The sequence below is a fragment of the Nannobrachium achirus genome (genome assembly GCF_963921795.1).
Source record: "Nannobrachium achirus genome assembly, chromosome: 9".
NCBI classification, from domain to species: domain Eukaryota; kingdom Metazoa; phylum Chordata; class Actinopteri; order Myctophiformes; family Myctophidae; genus Nannobrachium; species Nannobrachium achirus.
In genome coordinates, this window is record NC_137818.1 from 22,924,351 (window position 1) to 22,936,884 (window position 12,534).

At 41.7% G+C, this 12,534-nt stretch overlaps 1 protein-coding gene across 2 annotated transcripts in view; it reads left to right on the plus strand.

Moving 5' to 3' along the window:
• Window positions 1–12,534, plus strand: part of LOC308291093 (acetyl-coenzyme A synthetase, cytoplasmic-like) — a 41,223-nt gene that overhangs the window by 2,373 nt on the left and 26,316 nt on the right. For both annotated transcript variants that reach the window (XM_080733007.1, XM_080733008.1), the window contains exons 3-6: window positions 432–627; window positions 9,772–9,863; window positions 10,155–10,258; window positions 11,831–11,903. In XM_080733007.1, coding sequence (XP_080589133.1) covers window positions 432–627; window positions 9,772–9,863; window positions 10,155–10,258; window positions 11,831–11,903 — 465 coding nt within the window. The remainder of the gene's footprint in view (window positions 1–431; window positions 628–9,771; window positions 9,864–10,154; window positions 10,259–11,830; window positions 11,904–12,534) is intronic.

Genomic DNA, 12,534 nt, shown 5'->3' on the forward strand with positions numbered 1-12,534 from the left:
TGTGTGTGTGTGTGTGTGTGTGTGTGTGGGGGGGGGGGGGGTCCTGATTCTTGACAGGAAGTAGAAGGGGTGAAATGGAATTTTGAACTACAGCTGTGTATGTTGTAAATAACAGGCATTTGTCACTGGAGCTGGGCAGCACTACTGTATATAGATATTATATTTACCCTTGAATGAGATGTCAAAAATATTGTGATATTTAGTTTTGTCCATGCCGTCCACTGTGCCCAGCCCTATTGTTGTGTGGTTACCTTACTGTATGTGTTAATACAGTATACTGTTCTTTGATACTACAGCAGCATGATGAGCTCATATCTCCCAATAGTTTATTACCCATGCATACTATATACTCTATAGCGTGCGTCACGTTTTTTCTCACAATTCAGCAACGGTCCTAGTTCCTCATTTACCCTGTTTATTCTGTTCTCCAGAGTTCTGGGGAGACATCGCCAAAGACTTCTTCTGGAAGACGAAACACACCGGCAGCGTGCTGGACTACAACTTTGATGTGACCAAAGGCGAGATCTTCATCAAGTGCATGGAGGGAGCCTGCACCAACATCTGCTACAACCTCCTGGACCGCAATGTCCACGACAGGAAACTGGGAGACAAAGTGGCCTTCTACTGGTTAGTGTGGGAGAGTGGGTTTAAATGGGGCCAGTGTGGTGTGGTTGGCCACTTGGCCACTCCTCTCTCTGTCCCTGTTTGGTACACAGTAACATTCTCAGTGTTAATTTATCCATGTGTAACTCGGTTTATAAAGGGATAGTGTATACTCATTGTGTTTCTGTGTTCGGTGTGTGAGGGCCTCTGCAGAACAATGGGATGGAATGCCAACAGAGGAGTTTAGAGAAGACTATGAATGGATCTACAGTCATCCTCTTGTCTTTCTCACTCACATTCCCTTCTTTTCTTCACACTCGGTATCTGCCAAGTGTAAGCTATTCCCAAGTAAACCAGTGAAGGTCGGGGACTCCGGGAGCCCTCGTTTTGTTTCACATTCCGTCTACTATGGCTCGCTTGATGACGCATGAGGCCATCAGCTCACAAGCCTCAAGGCTTTGCTGTCAGCATGGTTGTCTGTGATTTTAAGTTTTGCATTTGTTGTAAAACCCGTTGTGAACCAGAACGAGCGAGGAAAAATTGGCTTGGAAATGACATGCACACCTCTGTCTGTCTGTCTCTCTTTCTCTCTAACTCCATCTCTGCCTCTCTCTTTCTCTGTGGCATATTCCCTTGTCATATCTCTCCCAATCTGGCTAGCCATTGTCAAAGAAAAGTTTGTCCTCTTTTCAGTTGCAGCACTGCAGTAGCACTGCAGAAGTCTGTAATCGAGAGACTATATCTCTCAAGACTCAGACTCTCTCTTATTGACCCCCCTCCCTCTCCATCTCTCTCTCTGTCTGTCTTATCTCTCTGACACCTCTAGTGTTGCTATCTTTCATAGATAGATATATGGATCAGTCGCCCAGAGGCGGCACAGCAGTTAAGGTTAGAAGTTACTGGAAAGTATGCAAAAGAAAAAAGTACTGTTGTGTACAGCGAAAAAACAAACTAGTAAGAAGAATCGACATCATCTATCTCAACAGCGAGGAGTGGAATCAGAGGGGGATGTTGCCAAAGTATGTCATTGTGTTTTATCTCATGTAATGAGTTAAAAAGGAACCCAATTGAAACAAAACAAGCACAAAAGCTTTGTTGAGGTATCCTTCTAGTTGAACTTGTACCAGTGAAGTGTACCGTCATGAAACTGTACCTTTACTCATTCAAACAAAAGCTCCAAGCCGCGAGGAGCAACAACCCGCTCCAATTCTACTCCTCGCATCTCAACATCATCTCTCTCCTCTCGAGATAGATCTCTCCTCAGATATTCTCTCCTTTTACTGTGTGTGTGTGTGTGTGTGTGTATACTTCCGCTGGACCGATTCCCATTACATCTTTTGCACACAGACAGTAGGCCAAAGAAGTACCTCCACACCTCCTCCATCCATATATAAATATATGAATGTCCCTCATTTCCCATGAAAGTAGAATTGTGAATGTGATTTTTTTTTTCAAAGATATGTTTGTGGACCTTTATGCCTTCTATTGATAGGACAGTAGACTGACAGGAAATGGGGAGAGAGATGGGGAGTAACACACAGAAAAGTTGGTTGGGATTGGGAATCGAACCAGCGACACGCTGTCCGTCTACACCAAGCCTAAGTGGTATTTGTCTGGACTGGTAGGCCACCGGGTGCCCCAGAAGTGTGAATTTTGATTGAATGATTTTTGTTTGCCTCCCCTGGTTCGATTTTCATGCTGGTTCTGTGAATATGTGTGAGCGAATGAATTAAAAGCACCTATTTGTCCATAAAGTGGATCTTTGAAGAGTTATGTTTGTAATATCAGTGTTATGCAATGTCTCTTCAATCAAGTTCTCTCAATGTTTTATCCTTTAGAACATTGCTGTCAGAGCTTTTATGTAATGCCTCCCTTCTCCTCTTGTAACCTTCGGTCCCCATTTCTAGCCTGTTACTTTATTTCTTAGTGTGCGTATTTTTCAGTTGCCTGCTCTAGGCAAGATTACTTCTAATAGAAAGTGGCTCTTATTCTTAACTCCACCTAGTAATGGACAAGTCTTATGTCCTCAGGGTCTTTTTGTCTGTGTGCGAGACTGTCCATGTCTCTTTTTGTTTTGTTCCATCTATCCCTGGCCTAAGTGCTAACAGAGCTGTGCTCTATTAATGGGGTCACTTTTTATAGTGTGTGTGTGATATACACTTCAGCCATTGACCTGAACGGTTTCTCGATTTAAGTAAAATAAATATTCTGATAATAGTATTGGAGTTAGCTGTCTGGTTACCCAAACAGGCAACTTCTTTCCTTGATTGAGTGTTAGAGACTGGGAAGAAACACTCCCTTTGTTTGCTGTTCACACAATAGGAGATATAGGGCTACCTGTTCATAAACACTTTAACGTCCTGGCGCTCTGCTCGGAGTGCTCTGTCTCGCTTTCTTTTCCCTCTCTACAGCAATGCCTCCTTTGCTTCCAGCAAAGGAGGCATTGCTGTAGAGATGCGTATTTAACTACATCAACACATTTTGACGTTCTTAGGAGATGTAGCGTCTTCAAGCACAGTGAATGTAGACAAGCAACGGATTATGGACATCTAATATTTACATTCCTCTTAAAGCCGCATCCCACTTCCAAGCCCATTCACGCCCACTTCACATCCACTTCAACTCATAGGTAGAGCAGATGTCGGAGAGCAGATGTCGGTAGAACGCACGGAATACCGCCCATAACTCTATGCCGTCCGCTAATTCGCTAGCCGTCGCCATGGTGCCAGCATGGTGCCAGCCTATAGAATAAACCTTCCGCACTCCCAGGCTATGGGATCAGTGCAAGGCTATGGGATCAGTGCATGGTGAGCTACGCTACACTTCCACTGCACAGATGGAACGTTACAACACAGTCCCGGCTACAACAAGAAGAGCATCAACACGTATTTTTCTTCTCCAGTGACAATGACGACCATAAGCCCAACTACAGCATGGACCGCCCGCTACCCGTGATTATATAAAAATCGAAACCAGACCCGCCCAGTCAAAAAAAGGACCCGTCGCCCGCCCCGTTACCCGTGATTACATGCATTAAAGTAGGCTAAATAGCCCACAGCCGTGCGTGCGTTCTATGGCATCCCACTCTATTTTCACTCCATAGTTGATCATCCCTGCACGCCGTCGCCATCGGAAAATGCTGTTATTAAGCCTATTATTAATATTATTATTTGGATAAAGTAGAACGACCTTTAAAACCAATCATAATCATTTAAAATTGTATCATGATCTGACACTGTCATGACAGCTTGTTGCTGCTGATGCGTTCTGCCTCCGCTGATGTGTGCAGTTGTATTTGTCATACGATGGTGTCACGCATTGAAAATATCAGAGCTACAAGCTCACAACATGTCCGAACTTGCAGCTTTGTGAGCTTGCATGTCTGCTATGCTCGACACGCACCGTCATACGGCGAAGCATATATCCAGCTTTTCACCGCTGAAAGGGAACTCCACTAGCACTGTCTGTCTTTCTGTCTGTCTTGGTTCGCTCGTCAATGTTTAGGCTACTGTTATGATAAACAGCCCAAGGTAATCACGTGAGTGAGTGAGTGAGTGTGCGTTAATGCCTCGGAGATAGAGAGCGACAGATACAAACAGCTTCTATAAAAACTGTGTGTGTATGATGTTTTAAGCATTGTTTCCCAAGCACTGGGTCTCGACCCACGGGTGGGTAAGCCTGGTGGGCGAGGTTAACGGGTGGGTCGCGGAATGGGACTGTGTGTGTGTGGCAATGTTGTGTATTGTAACTGCGTCTTCTATTGCAAACAGTGCTAAACTCTTCAATCAATCAATCAGTCTATACATCAACGTGAAGTCTAGAAATGGAGCGGCCGCACAGCGGCCGCGAATTTCTAGTTTATGTACAATGCGTGAACTCCTAGTGTGCTGTCAGCCCCATATAGTGCTAATTGATTCTGAATATCTTTGAATAATTGATTGTTTCAATACTGCAGTGGCACAAAGGCTACACACGCAGTGTTGTGTTGACCACATGTAGCAGCCCACCTCACTCTTTTCACATATCTGCAAGGTGTGGGCATCAGGGTCGGGACATTGCCTGATGTTTGCCTTTCACACATGTAGTAGGAGGAGCATATAAACAGGAGAATGTCGGGTTAAGTGTTCTCACATATCCCCTCATCACTCAGGTAAATTCACAGGGCTATCACACTGTTAGAGCTGGTATGTGGACTTAACGTCTGCTAGACAATACCGCTGGTCCTCAAGATGTTTAATCTTGAGAACCACCATAACTGAGTGTTCAAATACTTGTCCGTTTGGTTGGTTCCATGTACATGTACACTCTCTAAGTTACACAGCTGTAAGGGACCATTTGGAACCCCCTATAGGAATTGTTAAAGGGAACCATTAAGGAATCAGACCGTTAAAAGGTTAAAGTTAAACATTAAAATCCTAAAGGATCCCGGCCCTACCGGTTAATGTCTGAATAACTTAAAGGTTACAGAGCTTGTGTGAAAGCCACAGTGATGCACTCGGCTCTCCTCTCTTGACTTGTCTGCTCCACTTGACAATATCTGTCACTGTGTTATAGGTTGCGGGTGTTGGCTTGATAAATATGTGCACACAGACTCTTGCGAATGGTTTTGAGTAACACCACATGAAGCACTCTAGACAAAAGTCAAATGATTGCTCTGCCTCATTCCATCTGTTCCTAGCATGATTTGGCTCACTGTTTGTTCACATCAGCCAGAAAACATTTCTTCCTAGCATGATTTGGCTTAACTATTGTTCAAAACAGCCAGAAAGCAGCACGAGTACTGTTAGGAAGTCAGTTTTGGTTACAGAATGGGTGGTGTCTAATGACTGGGTCTGGAAAAATAGAGTTTATTCAAGCTTAGCTATTACTAGTCCTTATACACATTGTGTATCTGTTTGGTACCAGTGTGGTTGCCTATTTATAGTCTGGATAGCCAAAATGTCATGTGAGGCTTGAACGATCCTCAAGCTTGCATACGCTCACTTCACACTTAGTGGACAGACAGACATTCGATCGATTAATACTAGTCCTTGCCTGTTGTGAGGTGAAAGTATCAGCTTGTAGGATAGTAGGATTTAAGACGTACCAGTGATATCAGTCATCCCCAAATTCAGCATGTGGCTGTTAGCATGGCGGTGGTATCAGTGATGTCAGTCATCTCCAAATTTGTATTTGCATTTCAGACAGATAATAGATGATGACAAAATGTATAATGTCAATATGTCCTCAATACATCTATTTGGCTGCTTTCTATGAGCAGCCTGCGGAAAAAATAAACCCGGTTTTGACTGTACTTTTGAAATGAGGACTGTACTTACTTAACAATCGTGTTAAAGGGATATTACACTTTCAAAGTCATTTTATCGTCTAATCAGGCTTTTATGAACACCCTGAACAGTTTTTAATTTGCTTGATTCAATATTTAGATATTTGATGTAAATGTTACCAGGCCCGACACGCCCAGGCCCTCTCCACATACACACCCATTGTAACTTCAAACTCCATTTTAACCGTGATAGATTCATTAAAAACACCCGTTGTTTTTTCTGTTGACTCAAACTACCCTCCTAATACGTGAGCAGGCCGTGTTTTTTCGATAACTTTTTTCATTAATTTTTAATAATTATTTGGGAAAATGAAAAATATTTAATACAAAAATGGATTATTAAAAATAAATGAAAAAAGTTATCGAAAAAACACGGCCTGCTCACGTATTAGGATGGTAGTTTGAGTCACCAGAAAAAATAATGGTTGTTTTTAATGAATTTATCACGGTTAAAATGGAGTTTGAAGTTACAATGGGTGTGTATGTGGAGAGGGCCTGGGCGTGTCGGGCCTGGTAACATTTACATCAAATATCTAAATATTGAATCAAGCAAATTAAAAACTGTTCAGGGTGTTCATAAAAGCCTGATTAGACGATAAAATGACTTTGAAAGTGTAATATCCCTTTAACTCATACAGTGCCAGGCGACTTTTAGAGCAACTTTCTCACTATGGAGTTCCCTGCCAAGCGACTTTGGGCGACTTTTACTTAGAAAAAAAAAAATATATATATATATATATTTTTTTTTTTTTTTTTGGACCCAATTAAATCTAGTAAACATGATTTCAATCGCGATTTTGCATGTTCCACCCCCCATACAACCCCATCTTTCAAACATGGCAGCCATTTTTGTTTACATCTGAAGAAAACATTATGGCTGATAAATCATGAATGCCTGAACGGATTTCCAATCTTTTTTTTTTGTTTGAAAGCTGTGAACAGCCTGCACAAACATGGTGCATGATCTGTGCATGGGCGTGCATGATCTGTGCACTATAAATTACATGGGAGTCTATGGAGGCTTCTGGCACTAGTGCCACTCGAGGGGCATTTTAAATTGGCAGTAAGTGAGTTAATAAAGTATTAAATCAATCAATCAAAAGTATCGTATTTTTGGCAGAGCACTTGTGCTTTGTGGAAAACATCCAAATACGTGTGTGTGTGTGTGTGTGTGTGTGTGTGTGTGTGTGTGTGTGTGTGTGTGTGTGTGTGTGTGTGTGTGTGTGTGTGTGTGTGTGTGTGTGTGTGTGTGTGTGTGTGTGTGTGTGTGTGTGTGTGTGTGTGTGTGTGTGCGCGCCGCGTTCATATGTCTCCTCTGCCTGGCATTGTGTGTGAATAAAGGCCTGTATGTCGCGGTTCCACTCATTTGGTACACATAGTCTCTCTGCTGAGAGGAGTACATACTCATGCTGTGAGGCAAACGCAACATTTTTCATTCCAACTGGGACGCACAAAAACACTGCCTGGGCGAGCAAGAGAGCGACACACACACAGAGGGTTTTCACTGATGTTCTTGGAACACCAGTTCACAAAGTACTCTCCGTCGTATGACACCAGTTCTTGGACAGAGCTGTAGTAAGCTGCAAGGAACCTGAAATCTGAACAAACTTGTTTGAGGAGATATACTTGCACAACACTACACAAGGCAAGGCAGTCTCACAGTTGGCCTGGGCTGATCTTTACATGCAATCCTTGAAAAGTGGGCAGTAATCCATGCTGTAGTTTAGCTACAGCACAGTGTTGCAGAAGATTCTATGCCCACCTTGCCCCTACACCTGCATAGGAGTTAGCAGGTCACTGCATATTAACAGATACACCCTTGTGTCTTTGACACACCACATCACCTACTACAGTCATTCATCTCTTAACCACTTAAGACTTAAGTGGGAAACTAAAGCTAGCCAGTCGACAAGCTCACAAAGCGTTGCAATGTGACACACCTGGAGTGACATGACCAAACTAGGGATGCCACATTGGAAGAGGTCTAACCTAAATTATACTTCATTGCACAAAAGTGCCGCTCGCTCAAAACCATATGACGGTTGTCGTACAGGTTGTCAGTTGTGCTTTTTTCACTCAATCAGTCACTATTACTGTCCCTAGCTTTATTTCTATGTCTGTTTCTATTTCTCTGCCTCAGACTTTCTCTCACCCTCTTGTCTCTCTTCATATCTGTCTCTGTCTCCGTCTCCTTGCCAGTTATGTTTTGTCTGTTGTCTGGCACAGAGGGCGAGACAGTTCTCTGAGACAGACAGAGACACAGACAGTTTTATTTAATAATAAGAGACAGCATCACAGCTTATCTCCTTCAGTGTCTGTTCAGGACACAGCCATTTAACAAGTGTGTATATGTGCCTGCACTTAAGTGTGTCTGTTCATGTTTGTGTGCATGCATGCGTGCATGTCTTTGAGTCCATTGAAGAGTGATCAGTCATGCTTGGTAAAGCAAACCGCACAATATACAGTAAATGTGTGTGTGTCCATGTAATGTACATTTTAACATGAGGCCACCAATGTTACTTTTGCCAGGTGTGTATACTTAAAGTTATACTGTGTAAGTTGCTCAACTAGTGATCAGTAGCGGTATAGCAAACCGAGGTCGCGTCTGCTTTTTTCGGCCGTTTTTCGCCGTGGACCAGACCTTCAGACCACCGCGTCCGCCTCGCCGAGACCTATCCGTAGAGGTCTTTCGTGTCCCTCTACGAGCAGCGGTTGGGGACTTACATGCTAAACTCCTAGACCAGTGTAAACACTGCAGTGTACTTCCTGAAGAGCTCGGCAGTGTATGATCTGGGCTGTGATTGGCCGGTAGGGAGACACGTGTACAGAATGATGCATATGACGTAATTTTGCCGGGGAAAAACAGCCCCGGTCACGGCCACCAGGGCTCAGTAGAACACATATAAAGAAAAGGCTTTGGGAGCTGAAATTAACAGAGTGGGTGTTCTAAAACTTTAGCGATTTAATAATTAGGACAATTTTAAGATTTATTTTATTAAAAAAGTTACATAGTATAACTTTAAGTTGGATTGTGTACTTGTCTTTGGTTGTGCAGTGAACATCTAAACAAATTTGTTTGAGGAGACGTACTGTATAATTTAACTGAGCAACTGTGTGTGTCAACCAAGTACATGACCTGTGTGTGTCAGCCAAGTACATGAACGCAACTGATACTTTTGCAACTGCAGAGTTCACTTAAAAACCTCTGTACTAATTTCTCTTCTGTAAAAAGGGGAAAGTTTGGTATGCAGCCTGTATTTCACAACTAGGCTGAATTATTGTCCCTTCTTTCCCCTGTGGGAAACCTGGTTTTAAGATGAAACAGTGTCACAGGACAGGATTGATTGTGGCTGCAGTGTGTGCACGCGTGCGTTTGTGTTTTAATGTGGTTGTTTGTACCGATCAGTGTGGTTAAAGAGACAGTTTGAGTGGTTGGTGGTCCGTAATGAGAGTTGTGTGTGCACACGCTTGTGGTTAAATTGAAAGTCTAAGTCTTACTACTTTGTGTGAGTGCATGTGCTTGCCTGTTATTTGTTTAATGATGTGGTGAAGTACTTGGAGGTGTGTGTGTAAGCACTTACTGGAAGGAAAGTCACTTTGGATGAAAGCTTCAGATAAACCCAGAATACACTCTTACATTGCTTGGCATGTGCTGTAAGAGAAGATGATAAGATAAGATAATCTTCTCTAAAAAAGATTGATTTCCAGAGGGTAATTCAGGTGTAATGGCAGTAAGAAGTGTGTGTGTGTGTGCATGTTCATCTGTGTTTAAATGTACTAACTAAATCTAAATGTTTTCTGGAAGTGACATGGAGGGAAAATGTGTGTTTGTGTGTTTGAAGGGAAGGTAATGAGCCTGGAGATGAACTGACAGTCACCTACAGAGAGCTACTCCACAGTGTCTGTCGATTCGCCAACGTCCTGAAGTCACAAGGTACTTCTGTAAATATGTCATATGATACTGTAATATTACACATATTATATTATGTAATGTAATATCCTTTAACTTTGAGCACACACAAATATAATTTTGAGTGTACATTTTGTACACCCTCTTGAGTTGAAAATGGATAAATGAACAGTGTATAGCACATAGGTAAACCTGCTTTCATTCCAATAAATATGTCTGCTGTTCTTGTCGCGACTCGCAACTCATCTTCAAGCTATAACAAATACAGTATGTGTTATAGTATTGTCTATCCCTCTGTCCATCCTATGTCTTCAGGAGTGAAGAAGGGAGACCATGTGTCCATCTACATGCCTATGGTGGTGGAGCTGGTCGTAGCCATGTTGGCTTGTGTCCGCATCGGAGCTGTGCACTCCATAGTGGTCAGCTAATAATATTATGTGAATTCATAAGAACCATCATTCTGAAATCATCTTTAAGGGCTTTTCACAATGGTAGCAACTAACGCATGTAGTGCTGAAATGTAACAAAACCGACATTTGGAACCTCTCACTGACTTAATCTAGCTCACTTCGGATAATTCCGTTAATGATTTCCACAACGCTTCCATTCATGAACTGTGCCTTTTTTAACGAGACGTGTCGAGAGTTATGTCATATAAATCAAATCACTGGTGCACAGACATTGATTGTGTAATCAAGTTGTTGAATTTAGTTTGAATTCTCTTGACATCCACTGTTAATGCAAAGAAGAGGACTTGAGTTGGAGTGAATAGAGTTGTAACCACTCACCACTGCCATTCTCTATGGTCGCTGCTCATACAGTACGTGGAAAAAGCTCTTTAGTTGTTTTACTGCAGTCATTTACCTTGTAGCAGCAGGCTGCTTAGTCCAGTGTTCTTTTTGACGGCAAATTTTGATTTAATTTTAGTCATAGTCTTTTGAATATAATATAATTTAGTTTTTGTCATAATTTAGTCACCTGAAAAGTTTTAGTTTTAGTCTTATTTTAGTCGACTAAATATAAGATTTTAGTTGACTAAATCTACAGTTGATTTAGTCAACTAAAATGCATTTTGGCAGGCCTTGATGACATTGTAATGACTGATTTTACACTTGGTTGCATGCTGAAAATAGCCGATCTACAGCGCGACGCGTTGTGAGCTTGTAGATCTGCTATAACACCTGATGGCAACCAAACATAAAATTACTTTCTCCTCCACGAGTCCTTCCATAACGTTATAGTCTAGTTTTTACTTTGTTGACGGAATTGTCAATATATTTAGTCTTAGTTTTAGTCATCACAGCTTAGTTTTTATTTAGTTTTCGTCAGTGAAAAAAACGCAGTCGACAAACATTTTTCGTCATAGTTTTAGTCGACGTAATCAACACTGCTGCTTACCCATCATAAATGAGTTACTCACTGAAGTTCGTCACCTGGACTTTCAGTACAGCAGGGACCAGACATAGAGACATCCAGACATTCATTTTATTGTGTCTGTGTGAGCCCCAGTCACATTTATTACATAATCACAATTATTTCGAATAATCGTTTCCATGTTGAAAAATGTTCTTACATTTTTTACCATAATTCCCAAAATAGTGGACATCACATAGCAGATCTACAAGCGCACAACACGTTGTGAGCGATGTGTTATGAACTTGTGGATCATCTATTTGCACCATTTGTTAAACATTTTGATTTGAAAGTATAAAATTTGGCCTATTTTGGGTACATTATTCATTTTGATTATAGGTACCAGACATTGTCATTTAGCCTACAAAAACAAATATGTTGCAACATACTGTACATGTACTGTAAGCCCCTCCCATACACTAAAATGTGTACCCGGCCTGAATGGGTTAAATTATTTGTTATATCTGCCTTGTGCATTTTTTGTTTCATGAAGCCTAAATGCCAAACATTCAGTGCAGAACAATAATTTAAAAACATTTTAATTCAACACAATTTCATGTGCACTTTCATGTCTCCAGTTCGCAGGCTTCTCTGCAGAGTCTCTGTGTGAGAGGATCATAGATGCCCAGTGTTCACTGCTAATCACAGCAGGTGAGGAATACATGCACGCACACGCACGCACGCACACACACACACACACACACACACACACACACACACACACACACACACACACACACACACACACACACACACACACACACGCACACACGCACGTCATGGCATTATATTTACAACATATTCCCAACAGTGAATATAAAGAGTAATACTAGTATGACAACAAGGAAGTTTCTCTACTTAAACCGTCTGATCATGCCCACTAGTAACCACACACCTGTCCCCTGGCCACCACAAAGTATTATGTTTTAGTAAATGAAGAGCTACACTTTTAGAGCTTGGTTTGTATGTACTGTATGTCCCCTCTAAAAATCATAACTCGTGACACTATTTGTATGATGTCATAAAACAAACACCTCTGGCCATTTATTATTATTATTGTTATTATTTAAAAATCTATTTGTTACACCTACATTGTTCTTGTGAAGCACTTTTGATATACTCTGATATACCCACAGACAATATTGACTCAACATACACATAGGAAAAGCCAGGTTCTCCGATTTCATCTGTCTGTTTCTGTTCATGTTTGTACGATGCTCCACCCGAAGGTTATTGGTAAACTAACTTTTTTTGTGTGAAACACCATCGACAAAGTATAAAT